The sequence below is a fragment of the Lampetra fluviatilis genome, chromosome 4 (assembly GCF_964198595.1).
Source record: "Lampetra fluviatilis chromosome 4, kcLamFluv1.1, whole genome shotgun sequence".
NCBI lineage: Eukaryota > Metazoa > Chordata > Hyperoartia > Petromyzontiformes > Petromyzontidae > Lampetra > Lampetra fluviatilis.
In genome coordinates, this window is record NC_136278.1 from 27,004,806 (window position 1) to 27,024,793 (window position 19,988).

Below are 19,988 nucleotides of genomic sequence, written 5' to 3' on the forward strand. Positions count from 1 at the left end.
CAACATTCCTTGAAATGCGTTTTTATTGTTGTATAAAACTATGAAATGTGAATAATACAAATTGTGAATGCATTCCTTTATACAAGTACATCACAGGGTTGGATAGAAGAAACGACCGATACATTTTAAAGACAATCATGAACATTGATCAAAAGCTTAGAGAACAAAGTAAAAACTAACAGTTTTAGGTTCGCAAATACGCATCAACTTTATCCACTAATGTACTGCTCTGGTTTTCTAATTCCCCTTTAGAAAAAATGTAGTTAGATATGAATGTCTTAAAAAAAGGGGTTCATAGCACAATACACTATGAACCTGGTGAGTCGAGTTTTATTCCCAGCCATGGCTAATATTGGCAAGTGACATTTGAACTGGTTTTGGATATCCCCTTCACTATCTCGTCTTGACCACTGTGGTAACATACAGTGTCAAATAAATCCCACATCCGACATGGTGCAGGGAAGACCTTCATCCGGAAGTGGATTGACAAAGAGCTGTTCGTGACTTGTTATTAAATCCACCAAACACTATCCCAACCATATGCATTTATACTCATGAAATTAGTTATCAGGATGAACCGAGTAACACTAAACAATTACATGCGATATCCAATAATGAGGAACTGCTTTATTTCTGCCCGATGTGCAACTCTTAATAGTAAAAAATAAAAAAATAAAATCCCGTAACCAATTGTATTGTAAGATTCTGGCTCGAGAGGGTTTTTAGCAGCTCAATATAGATGAATAGAAGCCTGGCTACAAGCCTTCCTATGTGCCAGCGTGATCTGGCATTCCCGGATGGCATTTTGTAGTCTAGGTATCAGAGGTCGCAATCGGGTACCCCATACCCGTACCCGGCTACGCGTACCCGACTGGGTACGGGTACGGGTAGCCGTTTGCGACCCTGGTGCGGCCGGGTACGGGTAGGTCGTGAGTCACTGGTGAGTCACCGTTTGTCACTCATTTCCCAACGTCTTGTCTCTTCTCACAATTCAAGTTCCTAGAATCAACCCACCCACGCCTGCAACATGGCTTCATCCCAGAAGTCGCAATCGGGTACCCTACCCGATACCCGGCCGGGTACGGGTAGCCGGGTATTGGGTAGGGTACGGGTACCCGTTTGCGACCCTGGTGCGGCCGGGTATGGGTAAGGAATCAAAACCCGTTTGCGACCTCTGCTAGGTATTGACCAGTGTTCTCCCTGCTTAGCCTCCAGTACAGAAGCAATCATGACTTGTGCTTTGTCTTGGGCAAGCCATTTGTTCATGAGCATTTACAACCATAGGCTTCTTTATTTTGTGGGCGATATAATTTGTCATCCAGCCCTGTCAATCCACAGCTGGATAAAGGCCTCCCCACGCCTTTTGGTCACAACGATTGTTCGAGTGCATGACTCGCAATTGGAAAAGTGCGAGTTCAAATACCAAAGGTTAAATCGATCGAATTTCCGTCAAGTTCAATTATACTAGATTCAGAACAAATTTTATATCGGCCGATCCGTGTCTATACATGGCACAAGAATACAATCACGTGTTTACATGAATAGTGTGCCATCGTATTACAGTACAGTACATTCATATTTTGGGAAAGTGCTACATTTGATCAAGTTCAGTGATTGTTAAATATAAACAATACTACAGTTAAGAACCACCTACACACAATTTGTAAGGTGAGGGTTATCCAACAATCCTCTGCAGGCCAGTTAACCATCATTGAGATTGTGCCTTCCATTTTAATTGCCGTGTCAAATCGGCATTCTCGGTATAATTTATCCTGACCATCTTGACATTTTTCAAAACATCTTGACGGCGAGTGATTAGGTACAACATTTAGTTGTGCTTGTTTGTCATGTCCTCACGACTTCACTGCACCCAGGACCACGTCAAACAGAGATGACATTGCACGGCAGATAGCTTGTCCTTGATCCTGGACGAAATATGAAAAAAGAAATTAGTAGACAGCCATGATAAAACAACACGCTAAAACATGTTGACAGCACTTGTGTCAAAGGATTGGTATAAAATGCTACACAGCGGGTATGTCTCAATTAAAAAAGGGTTGCATTATGGTAGTAATTTAATGTTGACCTTTAGCTCACCATTGCTTTTTTCAAAGCCTGCTGTTTCGAGGGTTTGTTTGAAGCTATTGGACTTTTTCAAACAATACAGTTAAACATACAATAAACATCCAAGGGCTCATATCAATTGCTGTCGTGAATGTGCGTGTAGATGTACAGCCCATTTTGTTGAATCCACTGCTGAATGAGGGTCTCCCCACGTCTTGTAAGGATACGAGGGATATATGACCATACTTCACCACCCTGGTCAATGCGGGTTGGTGAGTGGATTTTCCTGCACTGCGCTCGACCACCCACTACACCTACTGCACCTGTCATGTGCACAGTAGTCGCCCATCCGAGCACTATCCAGGCGCGACTCTGCTTAACTTCCGAGGCCTGGCGAGATTCGATGGATTCTCAGTGAGTTCGTCAGAGGTGGCTTAACAAATGAAAAATAAAGGTAAAGGTGCAGCCCTGCAAGTTCTTTCCCACGCAAGAAGGGCATTCACTACAGGCAAGAGGACCTTTCTCAGGTAGGAGTACCCACACTATTCACCACCGCACATGACTTGCCAATCAACTTCGGTGTACCCATTTATACTAATGGTGGATGGAGGCGGGAGGATTTAAGGAGCTTTTTTATTCATCGCTGTGCCAGGAGATTAAATCGAACCGACGACTGCTGGATTGCAAGTCCGAGAAGCTTACCATTATACTACGGCAGCAAACCGCCTTCGTGCATCTGCTATACTACAGATGTAGAAAAAAAAGTGTTGTGTTCCGTCTATAGTTGCATTGTGCATTATTCCTATTCATCGTGTAATTGGCAGCAAAAATTCCTTGTCGGTGCAAGTACCAGGCTGCTGCACTGGTAAACCCAGAGGCTCTGCTCGGTGCGATGTGGCTCCGCGGTCTTGAGGGCGAGCAGATGCTTGCCCATGCCAAATCCATCGTCAAAACAAACCGTGAGCACAATGAGGTAGAGTGGGTGTCGCTGGAGCACGTCCTGCAAAAAACGACAACAAATAAATACATCACGGTTCTCTGCACAGTTCGGGTAAACTGTGCACAGGCTCAAGATGTCGTGAAGTTTATGGACAAGTGGCCACCGGCAATGGGTCCAAATTGCAGTTCACTTTTATGATGGGCCACAGCCAAAATCTTTAAATGTTTTTGTTGAAAACTATTTGATACCACCAGTGCTTTCTCTTCCCAGTTGGCACAAATGATGCAACAAAGCATACATAATCACCTGAAATGTAGCTTTGCCTTGCTAATTCCCTTAACTTGTGCAAACACTCGAACAGCATTACCCTCAAAAAGCTCTTTAGCCAGTGTGGAAAAAATGCAAGGAAAATTGCACGAATTTCAAGGCTGTTCAGTTCCAACACACAGGACCTCTGCATGGTGGACTGACTGCAGATTTGTGTATGTCCACAGAATTCCAATGCAGGATTCCCCAGAATATTATTGTACAATTGTAGCAATGCATCATCTAAACGTGTAAATCAAATAATCGTTTCGGTGGTAATAGATGTAATTACGAAAAAATAAAGCCTTGATACGTATTTTTTTTTACATCAAAAGAGTGAAAGATTAACCTGAACAATATAGGTGATGTGCTTTTCAAATATGTTGCGACGCATTTTCTGATTTGCAAGACAGTAAATGGTAGGATGTCAACTATTTACTCACCAAGTGATCTGCAGCAATCATTTTGATGCCATGTTTTGAAACGAGAAGAGTGACTTCTTCTTCAGAGGCAACAAATGGAAGCTTTCCATATTGCTGTTGGAAGTGGGATAAAAAGTAAAGTTAGCGTAAAGTCACGTAGAAGGGAAATAATAAAATAATAAAAATAAAACATAATAAAATACAATTCTCACGACGTTTCGGCCACAACGCAAGCAGCCGTCCTCAGGTGAAGAACAGGGCTGTCGGAAAGACAGCGTCCGTATGTTTCATTTTTATTATTTTATTATTTCCCTTCTACGTGACTTTACCGAAAGAACCAAGAAGATGAATCTCTGCAGTCACGAAAGCTTTAAAAATCGAAATTTAAAGTTAACGTAGTTAATATTCTGACGGGATACACCACACAGATACAGCATCTCGTTAAACAGCTCTGTCCTGATGACAGTGGAGCTTCCATTTGATTCCGATGCCATTGTACTCGTTCAAGGTGCATTACATAGAAATGACACTGGTAATTCATGTGTGACAGGATGGATTAATTTAGAGCGTTCAAAATGGAATTGATATGGTGTTAGGTAAGTTTAACCATTATTTTACCTGGTGGTAGGAACAGATTTCAAATTAAATTCATATTCTTGGTTATTTCGGTAAAGTCATGTAGAAGGGAAATAATCAAATCATAAAAATAAAACTATAAAAATTGTATTGTTTAATTTTTTATTATTTCCCTTCGACGTGACTTTACCGAAAGAACCAAGAATATAATATTCCCCATATTTGGTCAATTATGTACATGGCTAGGGACTGTTAGATTCTGGTATAAACACAACTTAAGAGGTAGGTTTTTTTCAGGTGTAAGAAACCTAAAACAGCATTGCTACAACAGCATTGCTACAACCAAAGGTTATATTAAGAACATGTGTCATGTTATGTGGAACATTAATATGGATATGTTCCGGACATGTTCATGAACAGCAAATTTCACGGATGATATTTGCCTACGAAAAAAACTATATTTTTAATGAATTACCTTAAACAAATAAGACGGTACATTCATTAAAATAATCATAACACAAAAATGTGTTTTAATAAACATATATGATTTTTTTAAGTATTACAGAATCCATACTTTTTGGTTCTTTCGGTAAAGTCACGTAGATTTCGATTTAAAGCTTTCGTGACTGCAGGGATTCATCTTCTTGGTTCTTTCGGTAAAGTCATCACGTAGAAGGGAAATAATAAAAATAAAACATAATAAAATAATTCTCACGACGTTTCCGCCACAGACGCTGTCTTCCCGACACACATCTTCTTCACCTGAGGACGGCTGCTTGCGTTGTGGCCGAAACGTCGTGAGAATTATTTTATTATGTTTTATTTTTATTATTTTATTATTTCCCTTCTACGTGACTTTACCGAAAGAACCAAGAAGATGAAAAGTCACGTAGGTATAATATAAATCACGACGTTTCGGGCACAACACAACACAAGCGTCCATCATCACGTGGGAAAGCATGGTGTGCTACAGACCTCAGCAGTAGACCATGCTTTCCCACCTGATGATGGACGCTTGTGTTGCGCCCGAAAAGTCGTGATTTATTTGATTTTATACCTACGTGACTTTACCGAAAGAACCAAAGAGTATGGATTCCTGCAGTCACGAAAGCTTCAAATCAAGATTATTACAGAATAGTTTATCAACGAACTTAGCTTAATCTCATCACTCTGTCTTGCATAATTTTATCTCATCCCTTTCTCGCATTACATTCTCTCTCATCACTTGATGTCATCACTTTTTTTCTCTCTCTCTCGATGCAGTCGTGTAGAGTTCCAGATTCAAATCACGGATAGCCAAAATCGCGGATAGCAACTTTGTGAATAACAAGGTAATACTGTACAAATGGTGGAGGCATTACCTGGGCTAAGTCGATGCAGTTGATTATGTCTGCTGGGGTATGCAGAGCCCCATAGTCTCCCACTCGCACTCTCTCCAAGGCTCCCAGATACCGCACGCGGAACTCGGCGATGTTCGCACTGCTATTCGCAACACCTTATATCGATAGGTGGGGGGGAAAGGGGGGGGGAGTGGTGGTGTAGTGGTTAGCGCACTATGCTAAAAACCTTACATCTAACATCAGTGGTGAGTGATATCTGCACCAGTCCTAGGCTCCTTCAATCAACCTGCCCGCACTGACCAGTGCGTTGAAGTCCGGTCAAACAACCCCCATGATCAGCATGACACTCAGAGGCTGATATCCAGCAGTGGTTTGACAGAGAAATGTAAGTTATAATTAAGGACATGAATGAATTATTACAATCTAAAATGGACGTATACACAGCAGGGGTGTAGGTTGTAATAATGCAATGCATTGAATCGCTTGTGGACGAATAGATGCTTTTTTTTATTTATGTACATTATATGCGTGATACATTTGATTGTATTACCCGATTAAAATTATCTGTTAATCGACAATTCAATGGGTGAAACTCCCCTTATATGTTTGTGGTTTCTGCAGCAGCTCGCAATAAAAAGAAAAAAAGAAAATAGTTAAACATGCTGTCTGGGGCTGAGCTCTGGGTGTGGTGGGGTGTAGGGTCTGTGGTGGATGTTTCCATGAGACATGAAGCCCTGCAAACACTCAAAGCAGCAGCAGCAGGACCACCTTAACAACGACAACAGTAACAGGGAAGCTTTTGGTTATGTATGTTGAACTTCTTTCGTACCGTACGTAGCCAACCGTGCTAATTCGTAGGTGGCTAAACAATTACATTTGTCAGTTTAACACGTAGGCTTTCGGTTTTTGGGTTAGATCGCCTAAGTAAAATTGGCGCATTGTGTTTACGTGACAAACTTTACTGGCTGTGTCGGATGGTGGAGGGTTACGACACATTTCTACTTACGTGATTTAACCCAAAACCCTTTATTATGAACTACAATTGTGCAGTCCTTACCGGAGCTTTTGGTGGAATCGGTGTCGAGGCTTGCAACAGTGCTGGTGCGTGAGAGCTTACCCAAACTGGAGTCTATGGACTGCAATGACAAAACCGACAATGACAAAATTAGAGCTTCGCTATCCAATGATTTAAGCCATCGATGAATCTATCGTGATCTGTTCGAGCACTCAGATTATCGAATAACACGGATATAGTTGGGGAAGAAAGTCTCGCCTCTGCTTCCACGTGTGTCGCTGGATGGGAGGTGATGCCATTGGCATAACCATGAGCCACGTCACGCTGTGCGTGGCTTGTTGGGGCAGCAGCAACAACCCGAAAACACATCGGAGAGCTGCAGTGTGCGTGCGTGCAGTACCTTGCTCTTTGCACTGATTTCACTGCCCTGTGAGCTGCTGCTGTTGTGCCGCTTTTTCCCCTTGCGAAACATGCCTGCTCATCGTCGCCTGCCCTGATATAACTGTGGAGAAGGGAAAAACAAACACGCGAAATTCATGTTTCATTAGTCATTGACATTCATTCGTGGGTGCCACATAAACCAGCTGGAGTTCAACAAAATAGCAGCTTTGCATAATTATCATACTTAATGCATGAGGCATTTACCATACTTAAGAAAAACCCCACCCTTGCAGCTGTAAATACGGGCTTGGAGAACGTCAGACTTACTCGCCATAGCCTCTGCGCAAAAGCAAATTCCTTTGTGATGTCTATTATAGCAGAAATGGGATTGTGAAGTTGTGTTTGTCTTTTATTTTCCATTCATGAAGGAGATGCGTACAACGAACGGCTTGTTGATGTTCCCATGCGGTTGATGGTCCCACCACCGGTGTCTTCGAAGAGGAGAAATGTCAAAGCCAGGAGGTGAGATGATGTTTGGCTCTCGAGTGACGTGTTTATTCTGGACGTGTGTGCTGTTCCACTGTGTTCGCCAGCGTTATTCCGAATCCGGGTGAGATATACTATGAATATTTGATAACTCCTCTCATTTCAAACGGTTATCATAGACACCACCACGGCTGTCAACCCATTCGGTTTACCCGTATTCTTATACAGCAGGGATGAGGAACGTCCGGCCCGCAGGTCGTATAGGGCCCGCGAAATCATTTGGGTCTGGCCCTGCCAAGGCAACCGCAGGCGGGACTCGAAATTCAATAAATCTAGGAGCAAACCTGGAAAAGCAGTTGCGAGTAGCAACATCATCAATACCAGCTAACATCACACGCCTCACCAAAGAGAAGCAGTTCCAGCCATCGTATTAGGGGTGAGTTAATTAAATGTTTGACCAAATATAACAGGCTAATTTTTAAGTTGATAATTTTGTATGGCCCGCGAATGATGTTATAAATATCCAAATGGCCCTTGGCAGAAAAAAGGTTCCCAACCCCTGTTGTACAGGGAAATTGCGTCTTCAGGTCCACACGGCATAGAGCTATCTCAATACGGGCAATTTTTATTATATGTTGTCTATTCGTTTGTCCCTTGTGATGGGACTTTTTCGGATGAACGTTGGGATGTATAAGGGCACGGGATGACCAATAAGGTCTGAATGTGTCTGTAATAAGGTAGTAGGCACTGGTAAGGGGTTGACAGGTATGCACCACTGGCATTTGCCACATAGCAAAATTGGAACCTCCTAAGTTTTGCCATCTCAACTGGTATCGGCAAATGAAAATAATCCGGTATGCGCTCATGGACTATACAAAATGCCACATCAAATATTTGGCAGGTTATATATCTTACAGCGTATAAACATAGGTCATCACGCCCAGTGCTTATGCGCGCTGGGAAATGTAACGTTTGGTCACTCGGTCTCAAGAAAGTAGGGGCGCGTTCCAAGCGCCTCGCTGTTCACAACAACAAGAGCGTTGCAGCGTTAATCTCCATTAAGGATTATGGCACACGGGGGTGACACAACGGACACGTTTCGTCAACGTTACGAGCAAAGTCGCGGCGTTATAAAAACGCGGTTAATAAAAACAAAAAAAAATCCGAATCGCACACATTGCAGTGGCACTCTTGACGCATGTTCCACGGCTTTAGACACACTTCCTGCACGTAAGCGCCGCTGTTGTCCACAGCTCAACAACACTCCGAACTATAGACGTGAACACTTGCACAGTTAGTAAATGACGGCAGCGAGAGGAGTTAGTGCAACGTTGACGGACTTACCAAATGCGCCTACTGACTTCTATGAGATCACCAAAAACACCAACCCCCCTATTGCGGAAGACCCAGATGGTACGCCCCATGACACGTGACGGTATAAAAGGCGGTGCCTGCTTTATTAGCGTAGTATATAGTATTAAATTATAAATGTAAATACTTATACAGTACCATAGCTAAGGCAGTTACTAAATTACATCAGCGAGAGTACTTAGTGCAACGTTAACGTACTTACCAACGCGCCTATTGACTTATGTCATTTGTCCAAACCCCCCCCCCCTCATTGCGGAAGACCCAGATGGTATGCCCCATAACACGTGATGGTATAAAAGGCGGTGCCTGCTTCATTACAGTAGAGTAGAGCAGTGTGGTATTGTTGTGGTGATGTGGTGATGTGGTGATGTGGTGATGTGGTGATGTGGTGATGTGGTGATGTGGTGATGTGGTGATGTGGTGATGTGGTGATGTGGTGATGTGGTGATGTGGTGATGTGGTGATGTGGTGATGTGGTGATGTGGTGATGTGGTGATGTAAGATAGTATTATAGTCTTTTCTACAGTTACATGCTAATTTCTCACATTAACATCACTAGCCCCGGCCATTTCTTTATGACCCTTGGGCTACACCCATTTCAAACCTTTTAACAACAGTACTTCCTCAGCAGCAGATCATGCTTTCCCACCTGATGACGGACGCTTGTGTTGCGCCCGAAACGTCGTGATTTATTTTCTTTTATACCTATGTGACTTTACCGAAAGAACCAAAGAGTATGGATCCTTGCAGTCACGAAAACTTCCAATCTAGAATGAAGGCGATTTCATCCGGGGCTGAGTTCCGGAAAATATTTACCCCCCTCTGGGGGTACCCCAGAAAATATTCCATCAGGCGTGGAAACTGGAGTCGGCACCAGAAATTTAAAAGTCTAGACTTGATATTCTTGGTTCTTTCGGTAAAGTCACGTAGAAGGGAAATAATAAAATGATAAAAAATATAAAACAATACAAATTCTCACGACGTTTATTGCTGTGGATTTCACACCTGATGATGATTGCTTGTGTTGCAGTCGAAACGTTGTGAGAATTTATATGTTATATTTTTATTGTATTATTTCCCTTCTAAGTGACTTTACCGAAAAAAACAAGAATATGAATCCCTGCAGTCACGAAAGCTTTAAATCAAAATTTTGTCTAAACTTTATTTTTTAAATCGCGTTATAACTTTCATTTTTGGCCACTCCGGCTATCCGTAGTTGTCCCCCACCCACCCCCGGCGTGGTAAACTTCCGGGTTGCCCCACGTGTGCCCTGCTCGCTGCCCTTGTGCGACGGAAAGTCGCAGCCGCTGTGATTTTTGGTGCGGAAATTTCGTTATTAATTATTTACTCGAACAATTGTTTTGCTTGTTATCTTTGGTAATTGTCTTAATTTTTTTTTTTTATAAATTCTCCAAATTTTACTTCCCATGGGACGAGCATGACGACGCTGCGGTGAAAGTGGTTCTCGACAAGGCAGGGGGTCGCGCGTCTTCTCCCGTCCGCTGCGTGGGCTGTGATCGGTATCGCGAACTTAACTCCACGTAAATTAATTAAAAGTCTGGGCGATCTCAGGCTCAGTCGCCCGATTCACTTTGATTTCACAGCGTATGCGTCGTGTGCACGGGTGTTCCCACTGCGAAGCTAATTTACCGGTGTCTTACGTGCTCTGCTGTTGTGACAATTTGTGCCTTACCCCATTGGAACCTCATTTGCCAGTAAAAAAATATGATAATTGTTTTTTACCCTTTTATCTGGCAACAGATAAGTTTGAGTTGTGCGCCTTTTGGCGTCATCTGGTCCAACACCATGTGAGACTAGGCTCTTAAGGAAAGCTGTCTCGGGTGTGGACCAATCAACTTTAAGGACATTGCATACATTATCAGAGTTATGATTTTTGTTTGCATTATGACTGCAGGTATTGTGGTCTATGCAAACATGACTCCTTGTAAAAAAAAGTGTCAGTTTTGTTGCCAGATAAAAGGGTAAAAAACCAATGATCAATTTGTTCCTTGTTTAATTTGTTCAAGCGGGGGGGGAAGGCCCTTCGGTATTGAGACTGAAGGAACGTCTCCTATTTATATCCGTCTCAACATACAAAAAGTAAAACAAAAATATTCAACTCACCTTCTGGCATTGCATAATTACAGCAGCAATGGTTTAAAAACAAGCAATTTCAATAGACCTGTTTCGATCTACAGTGTCCCATCAGCTGTCACGCTTCCTGCTGGTATTGCGTGACTTTACCGAAAGACCCAAGAATAATATTAACCCTCTTGTTTACGATATGGGTTTGAAGCAATATGATCCAATCGGTGTTGGAGAATACAAAACGAAGGAATGTCTGAACCAGGACCCGTATTGAAAAATAAAGTCCTTGCCTATTGCAAGTTCGCCAGGATCGATTCAAGCGAGGCTAACTGCTGATGAGACTCTTCTCGAAACCGGTTCACAGTTTTCTTGCCTTGAATCAGTGCTGCCCTAATGATGCATTTATAGCACGCAGTACGGCTGCTGGGCTGTGTACGAGATACTTAGGTGTGTACATTTAAATAAAAATGCGATTGAACCGTTTACATTCGCGCATTGAGATTTTGAAATGATACTTGGGTTCAAAAGAAGAAAAGTACAGCTTACAATCAAAATTTACTTAATTATCACAGTTATATGCCAAAAGTAAAACAATATGACAAATTACTACAATCTGAAAGAAAAAGTCTTTCCCATGATCTATTAGCTACTTGCTCAATGAAGACCTCTCAAAGCCGCAAACCACCTCTGGAGGGCGCTGCGTTGGCTAGGAGATGTTAATTACCTCGCCTTGTACACAGGAGGTCGTGGGTTCGATCCCGACCCTGATGATGCCTGCTGAATATTTGGAGTTTGCATGTCTCTCATCATCATCACGGTGGCGAGATGTTAATTACTTCGCCTGGTATACAGGAGGTTGTGGGTTCGATCCCGACCCTGATCATCACAGTGGCGAGATGTTAACGACCTTGCCTGGTTTACAGGAGGTCGTGGGTTCGATTCCGACCCTGACGCCTGATGCATGTTCTCCCCGTGGTCGTGTGGATTTTTCTTCGAGTTTCCCCCTCCAAATTTAGAAAAAACATGCGTTGAGAGTATTTGGCTTCTATAAATTTCAACAATAAACCACTCTGAGCAATCATTTGTGGACATGTCGCTTCTGAAAAAGAGCGAAAAAGCTCAGTGGACACAATACTGGTAAAATAAAAAGTGTATTGTGGTTAATGCACACATGATTCCTTGTAAAATGTTTGAGTTTGGTGTTTTAACATCTTAACACCTGTTTTGTTGCCAGAAAAAAGGGGAAAACCTATTCTCATATTTTGGTACAAAGGAGGTCCCATGATAAAAAGTAGTTATCTCACGATCTAACAACCCATCTGAATGAGCTGATATCGATCTATACCGCGGTGCCACGCTGTGGTTTGTCCAGAATCACTGGCGTCATATCTTAAACTAGCGACGTGTGTCCTGCCTCAAGCCCACGTTTTAACAGGCAATATGATGCATGCTGCATGTGTTCCACAGTTTTATTTATTCATGTGTAATGACAAGTGCGCATCTTGGAATGTTTATTTTTGCTTTTTTCAGCTTTTTGTTCCATTTTTTTCTCTGTCAATGCCCATTTGTATATATATACCGTGTATATATTTGTATTAGTGTCATGGTAGGTAATATACATTGATGTATCTTTCTAGAGGCACATTGATAATGTTGCTTTTCTTTATTCAGCTCATATATTTAATCGTTGTTATTCTTCAATTCCTTTAATAACTGCCAGAGTTATACATACTCATGATTTCAGGTTGTCCCACTCACAGATGCCTTTAATATTTTAGAAAGCTCGCAGTATATGACTTGCTTTGGGAATTTTTATATTGAGCCTAACGTTATCGTCATTACTCTTTGGTTCTTTCGGTAAAGTCACGTAGGTAGAAAAATAAAAAAAGATATATATCACGACGTTTCGATCGCAACACAAGCGGTCGTCCTCAGGTGGAAAAAAATGTCCAGCAGTGGAAAGAAACACGGCGAGAGAGCTGTTACAACAAGACGTTATATATGTGGCGAAGGGCAAGCAGGCTGGAAAGGAATTCCATCCCCGCATCCGTCGCCGCATAAGAGTATCGCCCCCGCATATGCGCACAACAGCAGTGTTAATGGGAGATTAGTACTATGTTGATGGGAGAGATTAGGCAGGGAGATTAGGGGGATTCGCAGGTTAATGTCATGTCTATGTGTAACACAAGCTGCGGTGCTGCCAACTGCGCTGTGAGGCAAGCACGTCCACGCAAGAGAACCACCGCAACGGTGGTCGCGCCAGTCAGACACACAGCCCATCACACAGCCAGAACCATCAATACATCGAGGCTAAGGGAGCAGAGGTGGCCATGTTAGTGAGACCCCAGCCCGTTAATGCAGAGGCACCCAACAGGGCAATGCAACTCAGAGAGTCGGAGATAACAACCAAACGGCAGGAAGGATGGAAGCACCACAGCAAGTTACGACTTTGCTTGGTTAATAACGTCCTTGCAATTATTGCTCAGCTTATACCCATCTTCTCAGTTGAAATTGTGTCTGTTTATATATCTGGATGGCTTCATGGACAAATCTTTGATAGTAGCCCAAAGGTTTGCAGAGTACCTTGGTCTCGGAAAACAATATCGTGCGAGCCCACTGCGTTATAACAAAGATCAGCCACGGCAGAGGTATTTGTTCAAACCGTGTTTCAAATCTGCCTTGTGTTAGCGAACGCGGTCCGGTACATGTCGTTTCGTTTCCCCAATGTAACTTCTGCCGCAGACACAACTTAGTTTGTAGACACCAGGGTATTGCATGTCAAGAATGACATCCTTCACAGATGGGATCAAATCACGGATTTTGTGTACTGTATTGAATCGGACATGGATCTTGTGTTTAAGATTTTTGGAAATATTTTTGGTAACACCTGCTATGTATGGCAAGGTGATAGTCTTGATTGGGTCCTCAGATGGTTTTCTCCCCATGGTTGGGGATACAGCTTTGCGGATTGTGCGTTCTGAGTTTCCATTCATATTGAGGGCTTGGTGTACATGCTCCAGTTCACTGGCTTGGTGGCGCTGGTCGGAGATGCAGCGGGCCCTATGGTGTAGTGTTTTGATGAGGGAGTTCTTCTGGGCCGGATGGTGGTGGGAGTCAGGCTTTAGATAGGAATCCGTGTGGGTGGCTTTCCTGTAGATGGAATGTCCCAATGAGCCATCAGTCCTCTTCTCGATCAAAACATCCAGGAATGGTAGCTTGCCATCATTTTCCACTTCCATGGTGAATTTGATGGATGGGTGTATGAAATTGATGTGGTTGAAAAATTGGTTCAGTGCTGGCTGGCCATGTGGACAAATGCCGAAAGTGTCATCTATGTATCTCTTCCACAGGGAAGGACGTAGGGTGGATATCAGGATGGCATCTGTTTCAAATTTATCCATGAAAACATTCGCTACCACTGGTGATAAGGGAGAACCCATAGGGGTACTTTCATTTTGTTTGTAGAATGTACCATTCCAGATGAAGTAAGTGTTGGTAAGGCAGTGCCTCACCAAAGTTGGTACATCAGGATTCGGTCCCTGTTGGACCAAGTCTTCAATGATTGCTATGGTGGCAGGTACAGGTACCTTGGTGAACAGAGATACTACATCGAAGCTGACAAGCAAATCATCTGGAGAGAGTGAAATGTCCTTGATTAGAGAAACCAAGTGAGCTGAGTTAGGTACTGCTGAAGTGGTCTTGTCCGTGAATGGAAGCAGGGTCTCAGACAGAAATCGGGCCAGTTTGTAGGTAGGTGAGTTGATGGTGGAAACGATTGGACGGAGTGGAGTACCTTTATTGATTTTTGGAAGGCCATAAAATCTGGGTGGTCTAGCAGCCGAAGGTTTTAGAGAGAGCTGCTTGGTCGGTTCGATTAGAGAAGTCGAATTAGTGATGATATTATTGGTTTTTGTAGCCAGGAGGTTGGTAGGATCTTTGCTGATTTTGGTGTAACTGCCATCATTAAAATGGTCCTGGATTTTGTTGTATGTGATTTTATCCATGATGACTGTGTAGTAATTAATTTATTCAGTAATTTTATTCAGATCAATTTTTGTTGATTATGTCCGTTGCCTATAATGACTCGTACGCATATCTAGGATGGTTACTATTGTTGGAATTTATGTTCATGTATTTATTCCCCAAATCGAATGTTTAAACAATACTAATCTCACTGGATAATTCGCAAAAGCTTTGCAGCCATGTTTGATTTAATTTCTGATATGCATTTTGTTGTTGCATGCAATATCCAACTTCATTTTTTTTTACAAAAGTATAATTTTATCTGTACAGTGTATATGTAGGCCTTAGTTTGTGAGAACTTGTATGACTGCATTTAGAGCCAAATGCCTTTTAATATGCATTAATTTCGAGTCAAATATCTTTTCATAGTCCACAATGCCTTTGTACACATTAATGGTATTAGATTTGCATTAGTCTTTTCCAGAATCTGATTGTCTGTGATCAATGTAGGCAATTATTTCTTAAACATGGCTTGCCCATGTGCTTGGTTGGGCTTAATTGTTCTGTTCCAAATGAGACTCACAGTTTTTTCTATGCCATAATAAGTTTAATGGATCTGTAATTCTTCAGGTCGGTGTTTCACCCTTTTGATAGATTAATTATTGAGGCATCATTCGTTCCACGATTTCACATTGCTCTCCTAAATGTTTTCCGGTTGACCATGCTGTCCAACATTTTGGTGCGCATGCTAAGAGCTGCAATTCAGTTTCTGCAAATCAATTCCTGATGAAGCTCCCAGCGTGCGCAGCAAAACGTCGAACATTAAACTGAACAACATGCCGTGCAACCAGAAACACATCAGGAGAAGTGTGTACAGCACAATCACGACAAACCCATGTAGGAGTATGTCCCTAATACAGATGTGCAGTAAATACCAGCGTTCAGACAAGAGTACAAGTGGTATTTGTTGTGAAGTCACCAGCTTTCAGTGTCAACTTTGCATTTCATATTCTTTGGGTCTTTCGGTAAAGTCACATAGATAGGTTATTTTCTTTCAACCTATTTACGTGACGTTACCGAAAGACCCAAACAATATGAATTCCTGCGGTCACGAAAGCTTTAACTTTGCATTTGCTTTACAACATTTATCGGTTGAACAAAGAAAATGTTACGGATCACAATGTTACGAATGGATGTCAACCCTCATCATGATTTCTGGGTGTGTGAATATCAGGTGACTGCAGGATGTCGAAGCTCAGGAAGTTGAGGGATGTGGATATCAACCCGTGTCTGGAGGTAAAAGTACCACGGCGATGCATCACTTCATTGACGTTAATCATATGTTCTATAAGAAAATGTAAAATAATTCTAATAGGATATTACATACGTTGTTTCACTGGTCTTAAAGAAAGCATTACTTTGGAATATTAAAATTTTAACCCATAGGGTACGCAACATTTTTGTTGATTCTCTGTTTTGGCCATTTGGGAAATTCTATTTTGATATTGAGTGTGGGAGATAACATAAATGCTTCAAAGTACAAACATTTTGTTCCGATTGTGGAACATTGTATTATATTGCAAATAATATTCACAATTTTAATTGTTTATTTTAAAATAATGTATTCTGTCAAGACATTACGCCTGGTACAGTTGCTGTAAATCTTTGTGAATTGACATAATTGGTTCATAATCATGGTAATATAACTTTAATACGTGGATGTTTATGCTTCAAAGGAAACTGATGCTTCCCGGAAGTGCATGGAACGCAATGGCTACGACAGAGACGTATGCACAAAATACTTCATACGATACAAAAACTGCAGGACGTTTTGGGTGAGTTATTTTTTTCATTCATTAGAACCAATTGCATGTCGCAAAAAAACATTTGCACCAAATATCAAATACATTTCTACAGTTTTAAAATGAATAAAAAATCTCTGTTTCAGAACAAAATTATAGTGAGACGCCGGGGCGAAGGAGTGGAACCCGCCATTCCGACTGCGGAGGAACGAAAGCACATTCTGGAGGAACTTGGACAAATACCTTACTAAATCCTTGAACGCAAGGACCTGGAGCAGCATTGACATCGATTTCTCCACCCTCTTGGTTGTCTGCAGTGTGAATAATCCTACGAGGCACAACATTAACAACTGCCAAGACGCTGAATAACTTTGAAATGTATGCAACCTGTTATATTTTGACACGTGCACCGACTGTACATTTCTCTGTAATAAACATGCTTGTTTGAACGATTGTTTTCTCTCAAGTTAGGCACACACTCCACAAGTTTCCATTTGCAACAGCTGCCGGGAACATTTTTTGGTGACTCACCGCCAACCACTGTGGCAGGGAGAGTGTTGGAGAACCTCAGCAGTTACGGCGGATCAAATTTGTTTATATCCCCTGACCTGACTCGCCAATCTGGTTGAAGTAAACAGCAACATATGGTCCAAGAATGCCTGACATCACGGGACCATGATGCGCCCATCTAAGCAAAGTGTTTTTCATTGTGAAAATAGAATCGTGTACAGTACTTTTTTTTATTGAATAGGAATTAAGTACTTTGAAGTATTACAATAGAGAATTGTCGCACTGGTGTCGTGGTTAGCGCATTGCAGTCAGCCCGGTGACCCGAGTTTGATTCCAAGGTCATGCGTGGCTCATATCAGTGGTGAGTTTTTGTCTACACTGTTCTGGGGCCACCCTTCTTCCCCAACCCGCACTGATTAGTGATGTATGGCCAACACCTGACACGGTGTGGTGAAGCTTTCATCCAGTAGTGGATTGATAGGACTGTAAATGTTACATTTGGAACTACCTGCTCCACGACTTAGGGCCATGCCATAGGGGTGTTTTAACCATATTTCACCACACTTGTCACTGAGTTTGTGAAGGCGTGCAGCATGGAAAAGGTGGCCCATAGAAGTGCAGTACAATAATTGAGTTTGCTTCACTGCCTTGTGTTGTGCATCTTATAACACCTGGTATGCATAGTGGGCACTCACCCAAGCACTATTTTAGTTGAACACTGCTTAGCTGGTGATATCTAATGATATAAAGAGCATTGTTAGTCAATAATGTGCAGTAGATTTACACAAATGCTTATGCACATGAAGCAAAATCACTTTTTGAGAGTTACATCTGCATTCTAGTAGGCTCTAACTTGGTGACTTTTGTTGGATTGTGGGTAATTGTGGGAAACTTGTGCAGTGTGCACCCAGTGTTGGATGTGTTTGATCTCTGTTGGCTGTATGAAATGTATTCAGTTATTTGATCATACAATTATATTACAACTGGTGCTGGAAAACAAAATTTTATGTTTGTACTGTCTGGGATTAATGTACGTAAATAAAACTTTACCGTTCCTGGAACGGTTCCTTTATGCTTCCCATTGCTTTAAAGCTTTCGTGACTGCAGGGATTCATCTTCTTGGTTCTTTCTGTAAAGTCACGTAGAAGGGAAGTAATAAAATACTAAAAATAAAACATAATAAAATAATTCTCACGTTTCGGCCACAATGCAAGCAGCCGTCCTCAGGTGAAGACCAGGTCTGTCTTCACCTGAGGACGGCTGTTTTATATGTTTTATTTTATTACTTCCCTTCTACGTGACTTTACCGAAAGAACCAAGAAGACTTCCCATTGCTGTTTGCAAGATGACTCAAATAACCTCAACGTACTGCACGGCATGGAGTCCCTCTTGTAGAATTGTGTTGACAAAAAGGGATGTTCGTATGAACGTGGGCTAGCTTCACCCAGGTTCCCCAAATGTGTTAATGGTTCTAATTTTAAAAAAGTCGCAAGGCAGTAACTCATATTTGCCCCATTAGAAAATAATTTGGAGGCCACGCAACACCATCACTCTACATCCCTAATTGCACCGTTAATGTGTGTTGGTCATGCGAACACAAGTCCCATAATTCCCTCCACACACAGCCAGAGAAGTCCTTTAGGTCTCGTGAAAGCAGGTGAGGCACATCTTCTTGGTTCGTTCGGTAAAGTCACGTAGAAGGGAAATAATAAAATAATAAAAATAAAACAAAATAATATTTATTATGTTTTATTTTTTTATTTCCCTTCTACGTGACTTTACCGAAAGAACCAAGAAGATTAATCCCTGCAGTCACGAAAGCTTTAAATCGAAAAAGGTGAGGCACAGCTAATAATCACGTCTTGAGGATCTGTAACCATTGCTGACATTCCTAAAGCTCACGAGTAGCTAGCTGGTCGCAGTGGGATATGTTGAACAGCTGGTCCCTGGGGTGAAGAGACTGCTCTGTTGACGATGTTATAAACCTAGCCTAACTTCATCTTCTTGGTTCTTTCGGTAAAGTCACGTAGAAGGAAAATAATAAAAATAAAACAATAAAATAATTCTCACGACGTTTCGGCCACAACGCAAGCAGCCGTCCTCAGGTGGAGAACAGGTCAGTCACGAAAGCTTTAAATCGAAATTTAGCCTAACTTCGTTCTGTCTCCATGCATGAATACAATTATACAGTATACGCTTTCGACTATCAGCCTAGTGGCTTTACAGACCAATGTTATTCAACAGCGTTTACGGGTCTCAGCTGTAAGGCTTGTTTTAAAAAAATATCCTGAAAGTCAAAGCACAATGAGTTTTGTGTACGATATTGCTTTTGGCGTTGAACAGGGTCCCGTAATTTATAATTGGAGTGCTCTTTTCCGATAACATCTGGTAATCCATCACCATTTTCTCAACAAGCCTGACTGCCCATGACACCCATAAAGTTGAAACCGGTCCGGAGTTTGCCTCCTTAAACATAGGCCGCTCGATAGTGTTGGTCTGCAACCGCGACAACCAATACGTTGAATTTTGACTTAAAACTTTCGTGACTGCAGGAATTCATATTCTTGGTTCTTTCGGTAAAGTCACGTAGATAGAAAACAAAAAAGACAATAATAATAAAAATAAGAAAAATAAAATAAGAAATTTAAAATAATTTTATTATTTTTATTTTAACAAAAAGTTTTCTATCTACGTTACTTTACCGAAAGAACCAAGAATATAGCC

The 19,988-nt window shown here is 41.8% G+C and overlaps 2 protein-coding genes across 6 annotated transcripts; one reads left to right on the forward strand and one right to left on the reverse strand.

Annotated features, from left to right (window-relative positions):
• Positions 1-5: 5 nt before the first annotated feature.
• ITGB1BP1 (integrin subunit beta 1 binding protein 1) lies at positions 6-8,927 on the reverse strand. 2 transcript variants are annotated; one of them, XM_078855904.1, is made up of 7 exons: positions 8,875-8,927; positions 7,064-7,165; positions 6,706-6,784; positions 5,670-5,803; positions 3,754-3,846; positions 2,915-3,064; positions 6-1,925 (listed from the first exon to the last, which is right to left on the reverse strand). In XM_078855904.1, the coding sequence occupies exons 2-7, from the start codon at positions 7,133-7,135 to the stop codon at positions 1,854-1,856; spliced, it is 600 nt and encodes a 199-aa protein (XP_078712030.1). In that variant the 5' UTR covers positions 7,136-7,165; positions 8,875-8,927; the 3' UTR covers positions 6-1,853. The 2 variants fall into 2 exon arrangements, with proteins under 2 accessions (XP_078712030.1, XP_078712031.1); XM_078855905.1 differs by lacking the exon at positions 8,875-8,927 and adding an exon at positions 7,484-7,533.
• CHCHD7 (coiled-coil-helix-coiled-coil-helix domain containing 7) lies at positions 7,429-18,333 on the forward strand. 4 transcript variants are annotated; one of them, XM_078855906.1, is made up of 4 exons: positions 7,429-7,566; positions 16,187-16,248; positions 16,689-16,787; positions 16,901-18,333. In XM_078855906.1, the coding sequence occupies exons 1-4, from the start codon at positions 7,551-7,553 to the stop codon at positions 17,003-17,005; spliced, it is 282 nt and encodes a 93-aa protein (XP_078712032.1). In that variant the 5' UTR covers positions 7,429-7,550; the 3' UTR covers positions 17,006-18,333. The 4 variants fall into 4 exon arrangements, with proteins under 4 accessions (XP_078712032.1, XP_078712034.1, XP_078712033.1 ...); XM_078855908.1 differs by lacking the exon at positions 7,429-7,566 and adding an exon at positions 10,150-10,220; XM_078855907.1 differs by lacking the exon at positions 7,429-7,566 and adding an exon at positions 10,155-10,442.
• Positions 18,334-19,988: the final 1,655 nt, after the last annotated feature.